The sequence below is a fragment of the Schistocerca piceifrons genome, chromosome 3 (genome assembly GCF_021461385.2).
Source record: "Schistocerca piceifrons isolate TAMUIC-IGC-003096 chromosome 3, iqSchPice1.1, whole genome shotgun sequence".
Taxonomy (NCBI): domain Eukaryota; kingdom Metazoa; phylum Arthropoda; class Insecta; order Orthoptera; family Acrididae; genus Schistocerca; species Schistocerca piceifrons.
The window spans coordinates 346,193,133-346,214,708 of record NC_060140.1 but is presented as its reverse complement, the minus strand read 5'-3'; the positions used below and the strand labels follow the sequence as shown (position 1 = coordinate 346,214,708).

Below are 21,576 nucleotides of genomic sequence, written 5' to 3'. Positions count from 1 at the left end.
GAGAGTGGCTGGCTCATCCTTTTATATTCTTGTGATCAGCCAGCCCAGGCCATCTGCTGTATTACTTTAATACCTTTCACTGCTTTTTTCATTTTTTGTGTATGTTTTCCCTTTTTTGTTAGCTGTTTTTGATTTCTCTTTAATTGTGGTTCCCAGTTAGTTTTATGCCTTTTTTTATTTTCCCCAACTCCTTTTGTGAAAGGCTTTAACCTGAGACCTGTTTGCATGAGGAAAAAGGGACTGATGATTCTGTAGTTTGGCCCCTTTACTCTCCAAACCAGACCAACCAACCAACTCAAAAAGCCATGGACCCAAGTTGTCAACAAGGCACTTTGCAAACTGATCGTGGCTCCATAATGGTATGGACTGTGTTTATGTGGAATGGCCTGGGTTCTGTGGTCCAACTGAACCAACCATCGCATGGAAATGCTTATGTTCGGCTGCTTAGAGACCATTTCGAGCATCCTGTTCCCAAACAATTTTTATGGATGACTATGCACCATGTGACTGGGCCACAGTTGTTCATGATTGGTTTGAAGGGCATTATGGACAATTTCAGCAAATGATTTGGCCACCCAGATCACCCAACATGAATCCAGTCAAACATTTATGGTACATAATCAAGAGGTCAGATAGTACACAAAATCCTGCACCAGCAACACTTTTGCAATCACAGATGGCAGTAGAGGCAGAATGGCTCAATATTTCTGCAGGGGATTTGCTTGTTGAGTCCACACTGTATCGAGTTGCTGCATTATGCTGGCAAAAGGAGATCCAACACAATGTTGGGAGGTGTCCCAAGCTTTCGTCACTTCTGTGTACAGGGTGACTTTTTGATGTGTATGGAAAGTGAAATGACACACAGGTAATGCTGAAAGGAATCTCAAAATTTAGTACCATTTTCACCGAACTAATACATACAGAACTATTGCTGCTTTTCTGTGGCTCACAAACAAAAGTCCAAAGAACACAGGGTTCAAATGTAAAATAGCCTTATTATAAATATTGTGTGAAGCTGCTTGAAATGAAGCAATTTTGTAGCAAAATGGACAAAATGTTGCAGTTGTAAACCAAATGAAATAAGGTCTTTAACTTTGGAAAAACCATACCTCCTTCAAGCTTAGCTGGAATGTTACTTGACAGATGTCTTTGATTTGATTTGACATACTTTTCCTTGAGTATGTATTGTCATTGTAATCAGGAAGTGTAATACCTGCTGCTTGTTTTCACCTTCCCGTGGGGCTGCCATTTTCAGCCACGTGTGGTTTCCAACAATCATTGCAATAAACCTTTAATGTTAATTATTGACTAAATGGTTGGAAAAAAGGAATAGGAATTTTGATGTGTAAATTCGCCGTGTCTGCTGCAGGTGATATTTCCATACGTCTCCAAAAGTCACCTTGTATAAAGTTTGCAGATTGGCAGCAATGCAAGCTTGTTGAAAAGTGGGGGAAGTACACCCTTTTCATCACAAGGGATGGGAGTTCTCATGAGAAACCTTAACGTTTAAAAATATTCTATAACGCTGACTTACTTTTAGTTTTGTGTGTCTCTAGGCACATTGGTGACAGTCCCAATGACATTTCACCCCCTAGGGTTTGGGACAGAGTGCAAAACAGTAACATATTAGCATATTTATGTAGCATCAGAAGTAATTTTTATATAATATTAGGTGCACATATAACTTGCTATCTGAGAAAAAAATACTGTGACAGTAAGACACTCCTAGCACCCATATTATTGAGGGTACATTGTCAAAAAGATTTGTGCCAGGGTGGATACACCTCTGCCGAGAGCTACAAGGGTAGTAGGGTGGACGGAGAGTGGGAGGGGGGGACACCGAATCTAACTTGAGTCTCAGCTTGGCCAATCAGGTTAAACCTTGATCCCCATCTGGTTTCCTCTGACTTGGGTTTTTACTTACTGACTTAATGCTTGCTGCTTCACCTGTGTGCATATACATTGCATGCATTCCACATATATTTAACGTGCTTCACACATGTGTGTCTTGAAATTGTCCCAGTGTAAAGAGTATTCCAGGAAGTTTTGGGGTTGCAGCTGTCTGACATCTACTTCTTACCACGATATTTTGGCTGACAACCATTCAGTCATCTCCAGGTGCGTGTTTTACACTGAAGATTGCTAATTCCCTTTGCTAACTTTGTAGCAAAAACTGGCAAGGAGACGCATGTGCTAAGGCAGCTGCCACATGTGCAACCTCTGATGTGTTTCGCACCATAGATGGAGCAATATTTCAAGAGAGTGTGAAACTCAACAGAGGTTGCTCATGTAGCGGCTGCCTTTGTGCATGCGTCTCCATGCCAATATTTGGTATAAAGTTAGTGACGGGAACTATAGTGCGTTCCACAAACTGTGGCAGTTGGCACTTGTTGAAGCATGGATGAGGATTGCGTTGTTGATGATTCCAAGCGACAGCTGCATGCTTCTGCCATCCACCTGAGGAAAGCGTATATGCTGCAAATTAAGTCTCTTGCTTCCTTAGGTGGAATGTATCACTTACCACCAACAGCAGCAATGGCAGCTCACAACAAATGGAACAAAAATTCACTGAACAATTCGCTATGATAACGTTTAATGTTCGCGTTCGCTATGGAATTCAGAGCAGAGCACTCAGAACACTACTGAACGCTCATTGGCTGTTGGGGAATGCTTGATGTAGGTGTGCAGAACAAGCCTAAACTCGAATGAGATTTTCACTCTGCAGCGGAGTGTGCGCTGATATGAAACTTCCTGGCAGATTAAAACTGTGTGCCCGACAGAGACTCGAACTCGGGACCTTTGCCTTTCGCGGGCAAGTGCTCTACCAACTGAGCTACCGAAGCACGACTCACGCCCGGTACTCACAGCTTCGCTTCTGCCAGTACCTTGTCTCCTACCTTCCAAACTTTACAGAAGCTCTTCTTTCAGGAGTGCTAGTTCTGCAAGGTTCACAGGAGAGCTTCTGTAAAGTTTGGAAGGTAGGAGACGAGGTACTGGCAGAAGCGAAGCTGTGAGTACCGGGCGCGAGTCGTGCTTCGGTAGCTCAGTTGGTAGAGCACTTGCCCGTGAAAGGCAAAGGTCCCGAGTTCGAGTCTCGGTCGGGCACACAGTTTTAATCTGCCAGGAAGTTTCATATCAGCGCACACTCCGCTGCAGAGTGAAAATCTCATTCTGGAAACATCCCCCAGGCTGTGGCTAAGCCATGTCTCCGCAATATCCTTTCTTTCAGGAGTGCTAGTTCTGCAAGGTTCGCAGGAGAGCTTCTGTAAAGTTTGGAAGGTAGGAGACGAGGTACTGGCAGAAGCGAAGCTGTGAGTACCGGGCGTGAGTCGTGCTTCGGTAGCTCAGTTGGTAGAGCACTTGCCCGCAAAAAGCAAAGGTCCCGAGTTCGAGTCTCGGTCGGGCACACAGTTTTAATCTGCCAGGAAGTTTCATATCAGCGCACACTCTGCTGCAGAGTGAAAATCTCAATCTGGAAACATCCCCCAGGCTGTGGCTAAGCCATGTCTCCGCAATATCCATTCTTTCAGGAGTGCTAGTTCTGCAGGGTTCGCAGGAGAGCTTCTGTAAAGTTTGGAAGGTAGGAGACAAGGTACTGGCAAAAGCGAAGCTGTGAGTACCGGGCGTGAGTCGTGTTTCGGTAGCTCAGTTGGTAGAGCACTTGCCCGCAAAAGGCAAAGGTCCCGAGTTCGAGCCTCGGTCGGGTAGACAGTTTTAATCTGCCAGGAAGTTTCATATCAGTGCACACTCCGCTGCAGAGTGAAAATCTCATTCTGGAAACATCCCCCAGGCTGTGGCTAAGCCATGTCTCTGCAATATCCTTTCTTTCAGGAGTGCTAGTTCTGCAAGGTTCGCAGGAGAGCTTCTGTAAAGTTTGGAAGGTAGGAGACGAGGTACTGGCAGAAGCGAAGCTGTGAGTACCGGGCGTGAGTCGTGCTTCGGTAGCTCAGTTGGTAGAGCACTTGCCTGCGAAAGGCAAAGGTCCCGAGTTCGAGTCTCGGTTGGGCACACAGTTTTAATCTGCCAGGAAGTTTCATATCAGTGCACACTCCGCTGCAGAGTGAAAATCTCATTCTATAAACATCCCCCAGGCTGTGGCTAAGCCATGTCTCGGCAATATCCTTTCTTTCCGGAGTGCTAGTTCTGCAAGGTTCGCAGGAGAGCTTCTGTAAAGTTTGGAAGGTAGGAGACGAGGTACTGGCAGCAGCAAAGCTGTGAGTACCGGGCGTGAGTTGTGCTTCGGTAGCTCAGTTGGTAGGGCACTTGCCCGCGTAAGGCAAAGGTCCCGAGTTCGAGTCTCGGTCGGGCACACAGTTTTAATCTGCCAGGAAGTTTCATATCAGCGCACACTCTGCTGCAGAGTGAAAATCTCATTCTGGAAACATCCCCCAGGCTGTGGCTAAGCCATGTCTCCGCAATATCCTTTCTTTCAGGAGTGCTAGTTCTGCAAGGTTCGCAGGAGAGCTTCTGTAAAGTTTGGAAGGTAAGAGACGAGGTACTGGCAGAAGCGAAGATGTGAGTACCGGGCGTGAGTCGTGCTTCGGTAGCTCAGTTGGTAGAGCACTTGCCCGCGAAAGGCAAAGGTCCCGAGTTCGAGTCTCGGTCGGGCACACAGTTTTAATCTGCCAGGAAGTTTCATATCAGCGCACACTCCGCTGCAGAGTGAAAATCTCATTCTGGAAACATCCCCCAGGCTGTGGCTAAGCCATGTCTCCGCAATATCCTTTCTTTCAGGAGTGCTAGTTCTGCAAGGTTCGCAGTAGAGCTTCTGTAAAGTTTGGAAGGTAGGAGACGAGGTACTGGCAGAAGCGTAGCTGTGAGTACCGGGCGTGAGTCGTGCTTCGGTAGCTCAGTTTGCTAGAGCACTTGCCCGTGAAAGGCAAAGGTCCCGAGTTCGAGCCTCGGTCGGGCACACAGTTTTAATCTGCCAGGAAGTTTCTAGCCTAAACTCGACGACCATCATCTGTGACTCCAACTATAGCAGTCTGCAGTGCAAAACACTAACCAGAAGATGGCGGAATGGCTTTCAGCCAAAATATCATGGCAAGAAGTCGATGTGATCCTGCTGCTATCTTGAAAGGACATGAAATACTTCACACACATTTTTACACATCTCCTCTGTAAGTGTACTGAATTTTTGCTTTGCAGTTTCATCTGAACCTCAGGAAAGGTTTTGGGACACTCTTTTTGTTACAGTAGTTTTTCCAATATAGCACGTGTTACATGCACCTAGTTTTGTAAAAATTACTTCCATCATTACATAAATATGCTAACAGAATACTGTTTTGCACCTTGTCTCACACCCCAGGCATGAAATGTCATTGGAACTGTCATCAATGAACCTGGAAAGACACAAAGCTAAAACTAAGAAACTAAACTCATTCGTTACATAATATTTCTGTATATGTCATTGCTACTCACCTGCACCCTCTCTCCTAAGGATGGAAAGGGTATATTCCCCCCCCCCCCCCCCCCCCCCTGCCCCTGCCCAATATTGTTATAGATGTATATGTGGCTGAAACTGTTCTAGTCATTCCTGAGTTATGCTTCTATGTTACTCACTTTTAATCTCTGACCCTACTCTTATGGAAGGTAGATGGTTCTTATCCCCACAGTGCTTCTGTTCAGCAGTAAGAGATATGGGTACCAGGTTGGTTTAAGCAATCAAATGATTTAGGAGATGTGGAATGTACTTACCTACATACGTACATCCATCCATCCATCCATCCATACATACATACATACACTGATAAATCAAAACATTATGACCACTGGCCATGACGAAGCTGGATGCTGCCTGGTGGTGTTGTGGTCATGTGACACAGTAAAAAAAGTATGTGGGCGGAGTAGACAAGGATGGGGTATCACCCTAGCAAAGATATGGGCTGCAGATGGAGAAATCCATTAAGATAAATGACTTTGACAAAGGGCAGATTCTTATTATGCAGAGTCTGTGAATGAGTATCTCAAAAACAGTGAAGCTGGTTGAATGTTAACACACTGCTGTCGTAAACATCTATGGAAAGAGGTAGGGGAACCCTGAAACTACCACTAGGTGCTAAATGATTGGACGTCTACGACTCTTCACAAAACATGGGGTTTGGAGGCTTGTCTTCTCTGCAAAGTAAGATAGATGGTGATCTGTAGTATCTCTGCCGAAAGAACACAATGCTTGTGCAAGCACAAATGTTTTGGAGGACACCATTCATCGTACATTGTTGAACATGGGACTCTGCAACAGACCACCCCTACGTGTTCACATGTTGCCCCAGCGACATCGTCAGCTACAATTGCAATGGGCATGGGACCATCAGAATTTGACCATTGATCAATGGAAAATGTGTTGGCTCTTCGGGTGAATCACAGTTTTGCTATACTGGGTTGACGATTGTCTCCACAAATGCCATCATTAGAAACATGCAGTGCACTGTGGATGCTTGCTCGTGGGAGCAGTATTATGCTATGGAAGACATGCTCCTGTGCTTACATGGGACCTGTGGTACTATACTCTAGTCATCATAAGAATAAACCTGATGCAAACAAACACAAACACTGTGATTGGTCAGAAGCCATAGCACACATACACTGGCGGTGTTACACTCTTGGAAGTAGGTCCTACTTATGTATTAGATACATTATTACTAAGTTACGCTAAATGAAACTTTAAGATATTCAAATGTATTAACAGCCATCAATGTTTTTCTTAGTTACGCTTTGGTTATGTAGTTTTTATTTCAAAAAGCATGTACAGTCACAGCCTCTGCACTGTTGTGCTCTGATTGTCGCACTGTTAATATGCAGTATGAAAATGGCTGAGGCAGCGTCCTGTTCTGTAATGAAACATGCGTATGGAACATGATTGAAAAGTGCTGAGAAAGAGGTTCTTCTTAGTGTGTGTCATAAATTTGCAGAAATAATCAGCTTTTAGGTTTTCCAAGACAGTGTATTAGATACAGTTGCAACGCACATACAAGTTTATGTACAGAGGAATCGGTAGCATAATAGCTTCGTGAGTTATTGCAGCACATGGTTCTGTAGTTCAAGTCTTGCGTGAGTCAATTTGTTTTCTCATTCAATTTGAATTACCTGCATCTCATAATTGTAAAATTTATCATAATTTTTTTTTGTATATAATGCATGTCTTCTTGTTTTTAATTACATATTGCATGCGAAATTCCTGTTTTCATTTCAAATATAAATTCTCAATTATTGTTATTTTATGAAAGACTGTTTACAAAGGTTGCTTAAATTAAGGAAACATAACAATTTAATTTTGTAAGACAAAAATGGGAAACTAAATTCTTTTTATTTGGACTATGTCCATTGTTTTATACCATAGATGTGTCGTAGAAACGTGAAAAATAATGTGTCGTAGAAACATGGGAAACAATCATTTTCACAGCATCAAGCACACCATACAAGTGCTGCATTTTTACATTTGCTACTGTACCATTACAATGTGAACCAAACAGAACTGATCTGGAGCCAAGTTAAGGGATTTGGCCTGAGAAATAACAAGAGGAGTTTTCATCACTCTTTTTGTGATTATAATACTACGTCAAGTGAGAACGAGAGCATTTTATGCTTTCTGTCGGGTCACCTAAGAAGCGCTTGGTAGTGCTGGAGTTTTGCAGAATATTATTTCATTCTCTTTAAAAACTAACATCTACATCTACGCCTACATGGTAACTCTGCAGAGGGTTCATCAAACCATTTTCATACTGCTTCTCTACCATTCCAATCTCAAATGGCGCGTGGGAAAAAAGAACACCTAAATCTTTCCATTTGAGCTCTGATTTCTCTTATTTTATTTTTCTCCCTATGTAGGTGGGTATCAACAAAATATTTTCGCATTCAGAAGAGAAAGTTGGTGATTGAAATTTCGTAAATAGATCTCACTGCAAAGAAAACCGCCTTTGTTTCAGTGACTGCCATCCCAACTCGCGCATCACATCAGTGACACTCTCACCACTATTGCACGATAACATGAAACGAGCTGCCCTTCTTTGCACTTTTTCGATGTCCTCCATCAATCCTACCTCTTAAGGATCCCACACTGCGCAGCGGTATTCCAACAGAGGATGGACAAGTGTAATGTAGGCTGTCTCTTTAGTGGGTTTGTCGCGTCTTCCAAGTGTTCTGACAACAAAGCACAGTCTTTGTTTCGCCTTCCCCACAATATTATCTATGTGGTCTTTCCAATTTAAGTTGCTCGTAATTGTAATTCCTAGGTATTTAGTCGAATTGACAGCCCTTAGATTTGTGCAATTTATTGTATACCCAAAATTTACCGGATTTATTTTAGTACCCATGTGGATGACGTCACAGTTTTCTTTCTGTAGTGCCAATTGCCACTTTTCGCGCCATACAGAAATTCTCTCTAGATCATTTTGTAATTGGAATTGATCGTCTGATGATTTTACTAGATAGTAAATTATAGTGTCATCTGCAAACAATCTAAGGGTGCTGCTCAGATTATCATCTAGATCATTTATGTAGGTCAGGAACAGCAGAGGGCCTATGACACTACCTTGCGGAATGCCAGATATCACTTCCATTCTACTCGATGATTTACCATCTGTCACTATGAACTGTGACCTCTCTGAGAGGAAATCACGAATTCATTCACACAACTGAGTCGATACTCCATATGCATGCAATTTGATTAATAGTCGCTTGTGAGGAATGGTATCAAAAGCCTTCTGGAAGTCTAAATAACATTCAAAACTATAATGTTTGTTTGCCTGTCTCGTTTTACGTCTGAACTGCAACTGCTCACCATCATTGCAGGCTAGACGGACCGTTGGTTGGCCAATGCTGTCCAATTTTAGTGCAGCAGTAAAGCTGTTGCCCCACCCATCATCTCTCAATCTATGTGAGTGAAACAGCATAAAACATATTCTTATGATCGTACTTGACTGTACTGGTCACAACTTTGGTTCTGCTGCACAAGAAACAAAATCCAGTGAGATTCAAGCAAACACGGAAGAATCATGGCATGATGTTTACATCAGGTTTATTCTTATGATGAATAGAGTATATTCAAAGACACGTTGTGAGTCACCTGCACCCCTTCATGCTTGATGTTTTCTCCAACAGCGATGTCATCTTTCAGCAGTAGAATTGTCCGGGTCTCAGAGCCAGAACCATACTACAGTGGTTTGAGGAGGATTATAGTGAACTCGCATTGATGTATTGGTGACCACATTTGTCTTTTGTAATTCCTGTGGAATCCATCTGGATCGCTAGGGCACAATCACTGCATTTGCATATCAGCTACCCAATATTTACACGAATTCCATGACCTGTCCATAGACATGTAATGCCACATACCTCCACCAATCTACCAACAAACTGTCGGATCTCTGATAGGCAGAATCAGTGATGTATTTTGTTCGAAGATGGACAAACAAGCTATTAAACAGTGGTCATAATGTCTTGGCTCATCAGTGTACATACATATATACATTTTTGTATCGTAGTTAGTGCGTGGGTAGCTCATTTGGTAGAGCTGAAGTCAGGATTCCAGGTTTGAGTCCCAGTCTGGCACACAGCTTTGTTGAAATTCATGGTCTAGGGGTAGCATCTTTGACTAGTAATCAAAAGTGTCCATAGTCCTGGATTCTAACCCAGACACGTCATGTTCAATCCCCAATGAAGCCTAGGAGTTGTATCTGTCAATTATCATTTCTTTCACCTCTGGCAATGTTTGCTGAAATGAGAAATGCAGAGTTGCACAGTGGTTAGGAATCTGAAACTATCAGTATATAGTAAACTCATATAGGTGGTAGGTGTCAAAAACACCAAAGGAACTAACACCAAGTGGGAGCTCGTGAATACCTACAACTAAATGCAACAAAAGTTTCAGATGCTAAACAGATAAGCACATTATTAACTAGTATTATTGTATTTTCCCTGATAATCTGTTGTCATGAATCACTGCTCCAGTATTTGTTCAAAACTTTACTCTCAGCAGTAGATGTTTGCATTATCTACCCTCAGTAACTGAACAAGAGGCATTAAAAATCATGAGTCCAATCTGTGTAATGTGATAAACAGTTTAATAATTGGAGGATATACCCAGAAGTATTAAAGACCTCAAAGATAATCTCGGTCTTCAAGAATGGGGACAGCCATAATATAAACAATTATGGCTCAGTTTCCATTCTCCTAGCTATACAGGGTGTAAACAGTATAAGCTGTCAAATTATACAGGTGGTTCATCTCGGTGTGCTTGACAAAAAAGTCTAATGAAATATGGTTGTATAACATTCTTTGTTTTTGTATTCCTAAAAAACAGATATTTGTAGGAATGATAGTAGATGCATTTCTGTTTCTATTATCAGTTGACAGTACATGACCATGTTTGTGTATTAACGATGTCACTGTGGCAGTCAGATAAAAGTAATGAATGAACCAGAGAAATGTAAACATTGGACATGTACAATGATGTGGCATGGGGGTCAGGTGTTACCGAAACAAGCCATGTAAAAAGTCATTGAGTTGTCAAGAACGTGTAATTCGTTTTGTGTGAACAATTAAGTACAACCAGATGTTTTCTCTTTTACAATATTACCACAACAAAGGTAGTGGCAGTAAAGAAAAGATAGCATCAAATAAAATGTGTTTTTCTTAGTACAAAATCAATCAGTTACCATGTAATTTGTTGTGCATTAATTACAAACATCTATTTCCTTTTTTGACAACAGTACCATAATGAAATTAAATTCAGATTGTTTCCATTTCGTAGAACAATACTGTAACAAAAATGAAACCCACATTACTTTGTTTCCTTTACACCGAAACTGTAATAAGTTTTCAAAATGGCCACCATTCAATTCCACACATGCTTCATTGTGGCACACCCAGTTTCATAGCGTTTGTTCACACACATGCACATTTGACTTTACGGTATTGGTAACATCGAAAATCCTCTGTGTAAGTCTATCCACATTATTAACTTGCTAAGCGTAAAAAAGTTCCTTCATATTGCCGCAATAGCAAAAATCCAGTGTATTTAAATTGGAACAGCAAGCTGGCCATAAATGTGGAACCAAAATGTCCTGTCTATCATCCTGGAAATTATCTATTCAAAAGCCTTCGTACCCTGTGATCAATGTGGGTGGAGCACCATCATGGAGGAACCACATGTTATGATGTATGGTTAATGGAATATCTTCTAATAAAGCTGGTAGCTATGTTCCCTCTATAAATGTTTGGTAATTGTTGCCAGTCAATTGTGCAGGTAAAACTTAAGCCCCAATAATGTAATTATCAATTATACTTTCCCAAATATTTATGCAAAAGGGACACTGATAATATGTTGCAATTGCTTGGTGCAGATTGTCTGCGCTCCACATTTGCATGTTATGGAAATCATTTATTCTGTCGTGAGTGAAACACACTTTGACTGTAACAAGCATTTTGTTTACAGAATCCTGCTGCACACTTTGTAACAAAAATCACTGTGAGCGTCCTTGTCACAAGGAAAATCTTGTTCTTCCAATACTTATACATGGTGAATGTGGTAAGGCCACAGACACTCTTCTTTCCAAGTGTGATGAATGACAGTGTGTGATACATCCACTTGGTGGATAATGCTTCTAGTACTCTGATTGGGATCTTCGTGGATGTGATCCAGAATTTGTTCCTCAGCTTCCAGTGTACTTTCTTCACATTGAGGGCCTCTCCCTTCCGCACGGGGCAATGAAGTGCCAGTTTCTCTCTATGCAAATTAAATACATCTCATAAGTTGTATTCTCTCATGATTTATGTAATAATAAAAGAAAGCATATCAGAACAGGCAATATGATTTGCATGCATAATAAATGTAGAAAGTTAAAGATCACTACTGTACTCCACCATGAATGAATTGAGTAAAATTAGAGAATTATGATGATGCAAACCTTTGGCGAATGGCAGCAAATTTTGATCATGCAGGAAGTCTTCATTGTGGCAAGTGTTCCAGATAAATTCGTACAGCTGCACTCGCAATACCTTTTGCGTTGCCATAAATTAATGAATATCTCATGGTTGATTGGCAGTAAATCTCCTTTCCATCCTAACATTTAACAGAGTTGCAGTAACGTTTGCACAGGTAACTCTACGAGTGTTGACGATTGGCATATTACAATGACTCAAACATGCAGGCCTTGGTTGCCTGTATGTTTGCAACTCATGCTAACAATGTTAGTAAGCGCAGCTGTAAAGAACATCAAATGATTGCTTAAATGAGTGCACCTGTGTTGGAGGTGGGGCACAGTAGGCAGCCCGTAGTATTTTGATCCTATTTAATGAATTCTACCAGTCTACCATGCATAATGTTTACACAGGTCATGCCTAATCCTGGTGCACTGTTTGGTGTCTACTTGTTCAAAAATGTTGCCTGAGATGAACTGTTTTTTTTTTTTTTTTTCTGAGACAACCAGAGGAAATGGACAAACTACATGTTTTAAATGAATTACTTGTATTGTACTAACAGGTTTTTTTCTTTTTTTTTTTAGCTTGTACCATTTACATCCTGTATATAAGATAATTCAAAATGTCATCTACACTCCGATAATAGTTTTTCTCAACAAAATAAAAGCACTGACCAGTTACCAGTATGTATTTAATAAAAGTGGCATTGTTAACAGTGCACTTTTAGGTTTCACTGACCACATTCTTAGATCTTTCAGGCAAAAGGAACTTCCTTTTGGACTTTTCATTGGCCAAAGTAAAGCTTTTGATCATGTTAATTGCTCACAGTTGCTTAAGAATTAAAACTCAGGTGTCATCAGAGATATAACAAATCAGTGGCTTCAATGATATCTCACCATCTGAAACCAAACAGTAGGAATCAGAACCCGGGAATTCAAAGAAATTGACTCTGAAAAGCCCCAGTAAGCATCGGTGTCCCAGAAGGCTCAGCATTCTTTTCTACTTTTAATCAGTGGCCTCCCATAAAGCCTTGTAAATACTTATTTTGTTTCATTTGCAGACAACACAGATTTGTTCTCTCAGTCTAACTCGACTGCTCAACTGAAATACAAAATTAAGTGACTCATCCAAATGGGTTCTATGCAGGAAGCAAAAGAAGGAACTGCTGCTAAGTACAAGCAGGGAAGTTCATATGCTCTTCCATCCATCCTGCCTATATGTAACTCGTAAAAATTGATGGCAATGAAATTGAATAAATAACAGAGGTGTAATTACATGTAAAATGATCTTTTTAGAGATTTTTCCCACTCGACTGTCTCGCAATATTTTATTGCCCTTTGCTTATGAGATTCCAACTCACAAAGTATTAAAATTGTTGAGCTAGAAATTTGTGTATCTTTCCTTGATAATTTAGCAAATTTGCAATCAGAGATGGTCACATGGGATCCTCTAGACCACCTGAGATGGAATGAACAAAAGATAAGATTTTTCGGAGTGCAGGTTGATAGCACACTGCAAAGAGAACTGAGCAGTCTTTATTATGCTTTCAGAATCCTCAGACAACCATGTGATATAGACACTATGAAAACTTGTACCATGGATTTGCACATTCAGTGATTGCACATGGCATTGTTTTCTGGGAGCTATTCACAAGAATAGTTTCCTAATGCAAAAGAGGCTTATAATAATAATAATAGTCAACTGTCAAACTTATATTGAAAGAACTAAATATATTTTCAGTGCCTTGTATTTATATTCTAGAAATACTATTTTATCAAAAAGTTATTAAAATATGATAGAGTGAGAAATATGGGCACCCTACTCTTCAGATGATCCCTATCCATTAAAAACAAGTAAAACATTTTTAGCAATAATGCAAAGTAATTACTAATAAAACTCACATTTTATCATGTTGATGAGTACCTAAAGGCAAACTTGTAACAATATTATGACAAGGACAGATGGTACTCACCATATAGTGGAGACACTGAGTCACAGATAGGCACCAAAAAAAAAAAAAAAAATAAGCTTTCGACCAACAAGGCCTTTGTCAAAAATAGACATCACACACACACACACACACACACGGACAGGCAAATGCAACTCACACACACAAGACCACAGTCTCTGGTAGCTGAAGCTTGGCTATGAACAGTAGTGCAAGATGGGAGAGGCAACTGGGTGGGGGTAAGGAAGAGAAGGAAGAGCTGGGGTGGAGATGGTAAGGGTGGGGGATGGTAAAGTGCTGCTGCAGGAATGTGCAGGGAAGAGAGAGAGAGAATGTAGGGCAGCTAGGTACATTCGGGAGGTTAAACGGAGAGATGTGATTTGGGGGGGAGGGGGGGTTAGCAGAAAAGGACTGTCTAACAGAGGTTGAGACCAGGAAGGGTACAGGAACATAGGATCTATTGCAGGGAGAGTTTCCACCTGCACGATTCAGAAAAGCTAGTGTTGGTGGGAAGGATCCAGATGGCACAGGCTGTGAAGCAGTCAATGAAATTTAGTACATCATGTTGGACAGCGTGCTCAGCAACGGGGTGATCCAGTTGTTTTTTGGCCACAGTTTGTCGGAGGCTATTCCAGTCACCCACCACATTCCGAAGCCCCACCGTCCAGTCACAGAGGAGCATTCCACTTGTGACTCAGTCCACCCAGGACTGAAGCATCTGAATTACAGTCCCTGCCATGGTTTCGACTTCCTCTTGTCATGCCCTGTTCACTTCCTCTTGTCATGGCCTGAAATGAGGAATGTCCTACCCAGTAACCTTCCCACACACCACACAATGGCGTTCTGCCACCCACCGAACTTACACAATGTCTTCATCCATCCCTACACAAAACATGCTTCCAACCCCGTGCCTCATGGCTCATATCTCTGCTATAGATATAGATCCAAGGCCTGTCCCATACATCCCCCCCACCACCAACTACTCCATTCTGGTCACAAACATCATCTATCCCATCAACAGCAGTCCTGTGAAACCAGTCATGTGATCAACAAGCTAAGCTGCAACCACTGTGCTGCATTCTACATGAGCATGACAACCAACAAGCTGTCTGTCTGCAAGAGTGGCCACCAACAAACTGTGGTCAAAAATCAACTGTATCACCCTGTTGATGAGCATGCCGCCCAACACAAAGTTCTTAACTTCAATGACTGCTTCACAGCCTGTGCCATCTGGATCCTCCCCACCTAACACCAGCTTTTCTGAATTGCACAGGTGAGAACTCTCCCTGCAATATATTGTATGTTCCCAAAACCCCCTGACCTCTATCTTCGTTAGACACTGTCGTTGCCCATTTAGCCCCTTCCGTGTTCCCATTTCAGCACTATGCAGCCCTCCATTGCACAAATGCACCCAGGCTTTTAACTTCTCCCCCTCTCCACCCCTCCGCCCTCCGTCTAATCTCCCGACTGTACTGCCCAACCCTCTCTCCATCTCACCCCTGCACACTCCCGCAGCAGCAATTTACTGTCCCCCCGTTCTTATTCTGCTATCCCTCCCCCTCTCCATCCCAGCCTCTTCCTTACCCCGTCCGCAGCTCGTGGTCTCGCATTCGTGTCCTCACTTCCCAAGCGCAGGGTCCCAGGTTCATTTTGCGGTGGAGTCAGGGATTTTAACCTGCTTCGAGATGACTGGGTGTTCGTGTTGTCCTCATCATTTCATCATCATTCATGAAAGTGGCGAGATTTGACTGAGCAAAGGTTGGGAATTTGTACAGGCACTGATAACCGTGCAGTTGAGCGCCCCACAAACCAAACATCATCCACATCATCATCATCATCTTCCTTACCCCACCCAGTTGCCTCTCCCATCATGCACTGCTGTTCATAGTCAGGCTTCAACTGTGAGAGACTATGGTAATGTGTGTGTGAGTTGCATTCACGTGAGTGTGTGTGTGTGTGTGTGTGTGTGTGTGTGTGTGTGTTTTAACTGTTGTTATCTATTTTTGACAAAGATCTTGTTGGCCGAAAGCTTGTTGTGTAACAGTATTTTGTTGCACCTATCTGCGATTCAGCTTCTCCACTATTTGGTGAGTAGCAACTAGCCTTTTCATAATATTGTTACATTCCACCCTGGTTTTTCCATTGTTTAAAGACAAACTTGCATTGACAATGTGGCCCCATTGTTTCCCTCACAAAGTACAGTAGGAAAAACAGAAACTGGCATGTGTCTCATTTTTGTCGTGAAATGATTTACTTATTTAGATGATATGTAATGATTATTCCAGTCCATCATGTTTTTGCCTTGTCTTTGAATCTCATTGCCTTCTTGTTTGACCAAGGTAATGTTTCATATCTCTTGAGCCTGAGAAATTTTAAGTTCCTGCTGAATTACCTTTCTTTCCCCTATTGTAGTTATTCCTAATTTTATTTTTCTAGTATATAAGGATTTAAATTATTTTCTTTTGTTCTCTAGTGACTACAAAATGTCTAATCAAAAGTTTCGTGTTTCATAATGAAGAGAGTTCAGGTACTACTGTAAATAGTTGATTTCATATAATACACTTGTAGTTATTATTTATTCTTACCACTATGTTTTGTTTATCCCAGGAGTAGATCTTAAAACCATATTCATAGATTTACAAAACAGGATACTTGGAAATCGGAGAATTTGGCTTAGTGTATGATTTAATTCATAAGAAAAATTTGTGATGGAAATTGCTTGAAATAAACATATAATTTCTCTTTGTAATAATTACTTTTTATATGCATAAATATATTCTCATTGTTGTATTACTTGTGCATTTGAAAAAAAGTGTGTTGTGACAAGAATTGGATCTCAAATACAGCCACTGCCTCTGTTTATGAAGCCGTTACTGGTCCTAATTTAAATTGTTTGTTCATCATGTTGTCCCAGTGACCACTCGGCCTGCACATCACACTAGTCTTTTCAAAATTGAAGATACGAGATTCATTCAAACTATGTTCAGCATTATGTTTCAGTCTAAGGAGAATATATCTGGTTTTCTGAAACAACAAAATACTGTTTTTATAACCTTTATCCACAAGCCTTAGGTTACAAATGTTCATTGACACTCATTGAAACTTCATACATTTTTTATGACCTCACCTGTTTGAAAACTGGAGACTTTTCTATTACTTAAGCTCATCAGGAAATACCATGAGATCATGGTGCCAACTGATTGTAAGGTTCTCTCTCTCTCTCTCTCTCTCTCTCTCTCTCTCTCTCTCTCTCTCTCTCTCTCCCCCCCCCCCCCTCTCCAGGCCTCTACCCCCCCCTTCTCTCTCTCTCTCTCTCTCTCTCTCTCTCTCTCTCTCTCTCTCTCTCTCACACACACACACACACACACACACACACACCAATTACTTTATTTACGTGACTGTAATGCAAGGATTTTTCCTTAAATTCATTAAGAAAGTGAAAATAACTGCCAATATCCATGCTGAACCAGTGGATCCTTACTCTGTTGTGAAAGGATTTGCATACCCCATCTGTCTGCATCTGTTACCATTAGAATAATAATAATTATTATTATTACTACTACTTCTACTACTACTACTACTACAAACTACAACTACATATTATTATTATTATTATTATTACTTCATCATCACTACTACTACTACTACTACTACTACATATTATTATTATTATTATTATTACTACTTGATCTGTTACTACTACTACTACTATTGTTAGAGATAGTGACACGACAGATGACTGACTTATATAGTAATCAATAAAGGAAGTGAAAAATAATAAATAACTTAAACCATTTCTTTTTGTTTATTTTATTTCTCCTCGTATTATCAGAAGTAGACAACTAATAAAAGGGATAAGTTGATAGTAGATATAATGATAACTTTTTTAGACAGATACTTTATATTGATTAGTCAGAATAAATTAAGAATAAAAATTCTGAAGAAACCTCTTAAAAAAGGAGATCATTTTCTATCAAGGTTGTAGTAGTAGTAGTAGTAGTAGTAGCAGTAGCAGCAGCAGCAGCAGCAGATGCAGAAGCAGCAGCAGTTTTATTCATCTGTAGATTACTTTTACAAGGGTATTAGACATGTCTTATTATTATAATTGAAGAAAAACATAAATAATGTAATTCTTATACACACACATTTAGGGAAACCATGAGACACCAAATCAGTATGGCCAGCTGAAGAATGAAGCCACCTCCCTTCTGAAAGCAAGGCCAATCTGTTCAAAAAAGTGCTACCTTATCCATTTTATTCATAGTGTTCAATACTGTTTACAAAGAAGCTATCTAATAATGTATTAGGCTAGGGCTACACTGTTCATCCATTTTTCACTACTAGTCACAGCACAGGGAATGGAATGATCACATTGGTTTAGTTGTGGGTAAAGCAGGTGGTAGCCTTTGGCTTATTGGTAGAATACTGGGGAAGTGCAATCAGTCTGCAAAAGAGATTACAAACAAATCACTCGTATGACTGGTTCTAGAATATTGCTCAAGTGTGTGGGACCCATACCAGATTGGACTAACAGGGGATATTTAATGTATACAGTGAAGGGCAGCATGAGTGGCCACAGATTTGTTTAATGTGTGGGAGAATTTCACAGAGATGCTGAGGGGACTGAACTGGAAGGCTCTTGAAGACAGACATAAATAAACTGTCCCAAGAAAGTCTATCACTGAAGTTTCAATAACCAGTTTTAAATGATTACTCTAGGGATATACATCAATCCACTACTTATCACTCAGATAGGGATCATGAGAATAAGACTAGAATAATTACTGGATGCATAGAGGCAGTCAGACAACAATTCTTCTTGTGCTCCGTATGTGAATGGAACAGGAAGAAACCCTAATAATTGGTACAAAGAGACATACCCTCTGTGATGCACCGTACACTGGTTTGCAGAGTGTAGATGTAGATGTAGACACACTGCATACACTATATACGCATTGTTTCATAATGTAACACTACACACATTATCAGCTTGATATCAGGACCACAACTGCAATGTCTGGTTTCCATTTTGCTACCGTGAACAACTGAATAAGTATCCCCCTGTGACAAGTAAGATGGAGCTCAGAAATAGGAAAAGGTGTTACTATTACACACTGAATAGCTTTGGATGTAAGTTTTTCCAGAAAAGGAGATAAGAAAGAAAAAACATAGCATGAAAGTGTTATGTGAAATGATGTATGTTTTACCGTGTTTATTATTATTTATATGTGTTACTTTATTTTACCAAACCACTGCTTTGTGTTGTCTTAGTAAGCCTTCAATCCATCTTACATTCGGGTAGATATGGTAATTAAAAAAAATGAAAACGACTCCCTCATTATTGTTGCTACTATACTTACACTCAGTCAAGATAAATGTTTATCAGTCAGGGTATCTTTGTACCACTTTTGCTACAAATGGACACCTACTACCATTACTTTGTACTAAAAGTGACTGTTAGATTGCTACGGATGTCAGCTGTTGAAAAAAATATGTTACAGTCATGAAGCCTACCAAATTGTACCGATGAGTCTCAATCAGAATAAGGACAAAACTCCTGTACTAAGTGCACAGACTTTAGTCTCATGCTAGTCACTATGTATTTATTCTCAAGAAGTGACTGGTTGTGTTGCCAATGCATAAATATGACCCCACAATCATTTATTTTGCATATATCCATGCAAATAAAAACATTATGGTTCCCTAGCATTTAAAGTTCTTCTGAAATTCAGGAAATTGTTTATAGGAACATGAACTTAAAAGACAAGAAGGAAAGAAAAAAATAGCATACCTAAATTAGACGAAAAAAGAGATAGGAAAAAAAAGAACAGTTAAATCTGGAAAAAACGGAGGATCTGGCAACCTGAGTTTTTAAATAAGATTTGTAAAGTAACTTAAACAGTATGAACGATTGCAATTTTTTAAGTCTGCCAACAGTGACTACATGACTCATCATTTCTACTACAAACTACTTTAAGATCTTTAATTGGTGTTAATCAGTGACTTTAAAAACGTGTTTCAGATCAGTATGTACAGAGCAGTGATTGATTACTGGGACTCACGGAAAGAAAACTTAATTTCTCTGGAATCAGTTCCGCATCTCAATATTATTACTTTACTTAAGAAAGTTTGCAATCATCCAGTGCTTATTAAGTCTAGTGTCATAGAGGTGAGGCTTGTACCTTGTTCTGTGATGTTGGGACACACTTGTTTATATGACAATGATGATACTTTTTATTATTATTATTATTATTATTATTATTACCTATTTTATTTTAATTTATTCTAGGAAGAGCTTGAAATGAAACTGATGCATATGTTGTCATCTGAAATGCTTCAAACATGTCCAAGAAACTCTGGAAAGCTTATTATTGTCTTACGTCTTCTTCAATATTTGAGGCAAACTAAGGAGCGTGTGGTGTTTGTGTCATACTATACACAGGTATATTTAATTTCCTCATAACATAATTGTTATCTTCTACCATTGTTGAACAATCAGGTGTTTCATGAATATGTAAATAAGAGCACGAGGAATAGCACAATATGTACATTTTGTTGTATTGGTAAGTTACAGTAAGTAAGTTTGATGTGGACACACCATTGCCGCACTAGAGGTTGTATTGGAGGTAATGTGTTCCATATTCTTCCTTTTAGAAGAAAGCAAGTTATGTGACATATATTTGACATTGAATCCAAACTGAATTTTTTTACCTACTCAAGTCGTTTTCAAATGTGAAACTCTTGTTAACTATGGAATAAAAACCTAGGAACAATGATGGACTGAAGCATTCATCCCCCTATGGGTGGGTCTCTCTCAACCTGCGGTCTGAGTGACCTGTCCTTTCTTTTTGACCTTCCCCAACCTATGCTTCTCTTTTCCCTGATGAAGGAATTATTAGTTTCAAAAGCTAGGTGTTTTTATGTCTTTCTGTTGACATTACTGCATTTTTCACTGGTTAGCAAGTTCATCTCATGAATTCGTAAGTTTTCTTGTTTGAGTTTTCCTCTAATTTATGTTATTAAGTTGAATTATTGCACTATAGATTTCATCATGATCAGGTGAATATTTAGTATCAAGAGGATAGATTACTCTGAAAACTTGTTTTGGATACATAGGATGAATTTGAATTTCATCAGATGTGCTTTGGTAGGCTTTTCTTTGTCTTTGTAGGCTATCTAGTACTTAAACCAAAATTGTCTGCTACTGACAGTAAAAAACTTTTAAATGTGCCTGCAATTTTGGTGCTTTCTTTGATCAGTTCATTATCTACCTTCAAATATAAGTTCCTTCTCTTACCTGATTTGCTTTTGCAGTCTTTTTTTTTTTTTTACAAAAATCTGCCAAATGCTGTTTGGGAGTTGTCATGTGAATTCATTTTTGATCCACCATGAGGTGGTGTGCCACCCATCTTGCACAAAACTTTATTATGTGCAATTCTACATGCAAAATGTAGTCAAAATATTGTTTTGAAGTCTTTAAAATCGTGACAATTTTATGAATTTTCATACGTTGATCTTCCGAGACCATATTGTGCACATTTTAATTTGATATTGGTTGTGTTTGCAATTTTCAGACATCATTCACACAGATTACGTTGAACACTCTCACAGCCTTGTTTACAATTGGCAGTCCAATTCTTTGTGGTGGAAATTGGAGGAGGAAAATCATCATACATATTTATGAACCTAGCATGAATTTTGTGTGGTGT

At 40.0% G+C, this 21,576-nt stretch overlaps 1 protein-coding gene and 1 non-coding gene across 3 annotated transcripts in view; both read left to right on the top strand.

Annotated features, from left to right (window-relative positions):
• LOC124787908 (DNA repair and recombination protein RAD54B-like) overlaps window positions 1-21,576 on the top strand; it is a 332,405-nt gene that overhangs the window by 199,870 nt on the left and 110,959 nt on the right. For both annotated transcript variants that reach the window (XM_047254891.1, XM_047254890.1), the window contains exons 11-12: window positions 19,890-20,036; window positions 20,157-20,309. In XM_047254891.1, coding sequence (XP_047110847.1) covers window positions 19,890-20,036; window positions 20,157-20,309 — 300 coding nt within the window. The remainder of the gene's footprint in view (window positions 1-19,889; window positions 20,037-20,156; window positions 20,310-21,576) is intronic.
• Window positions 3,032-3,106, top strand: Trnas-uga. Its single transcript has one exon. It is a non-coding gene; the product is annotated as a tRNA-Ser (tRNA).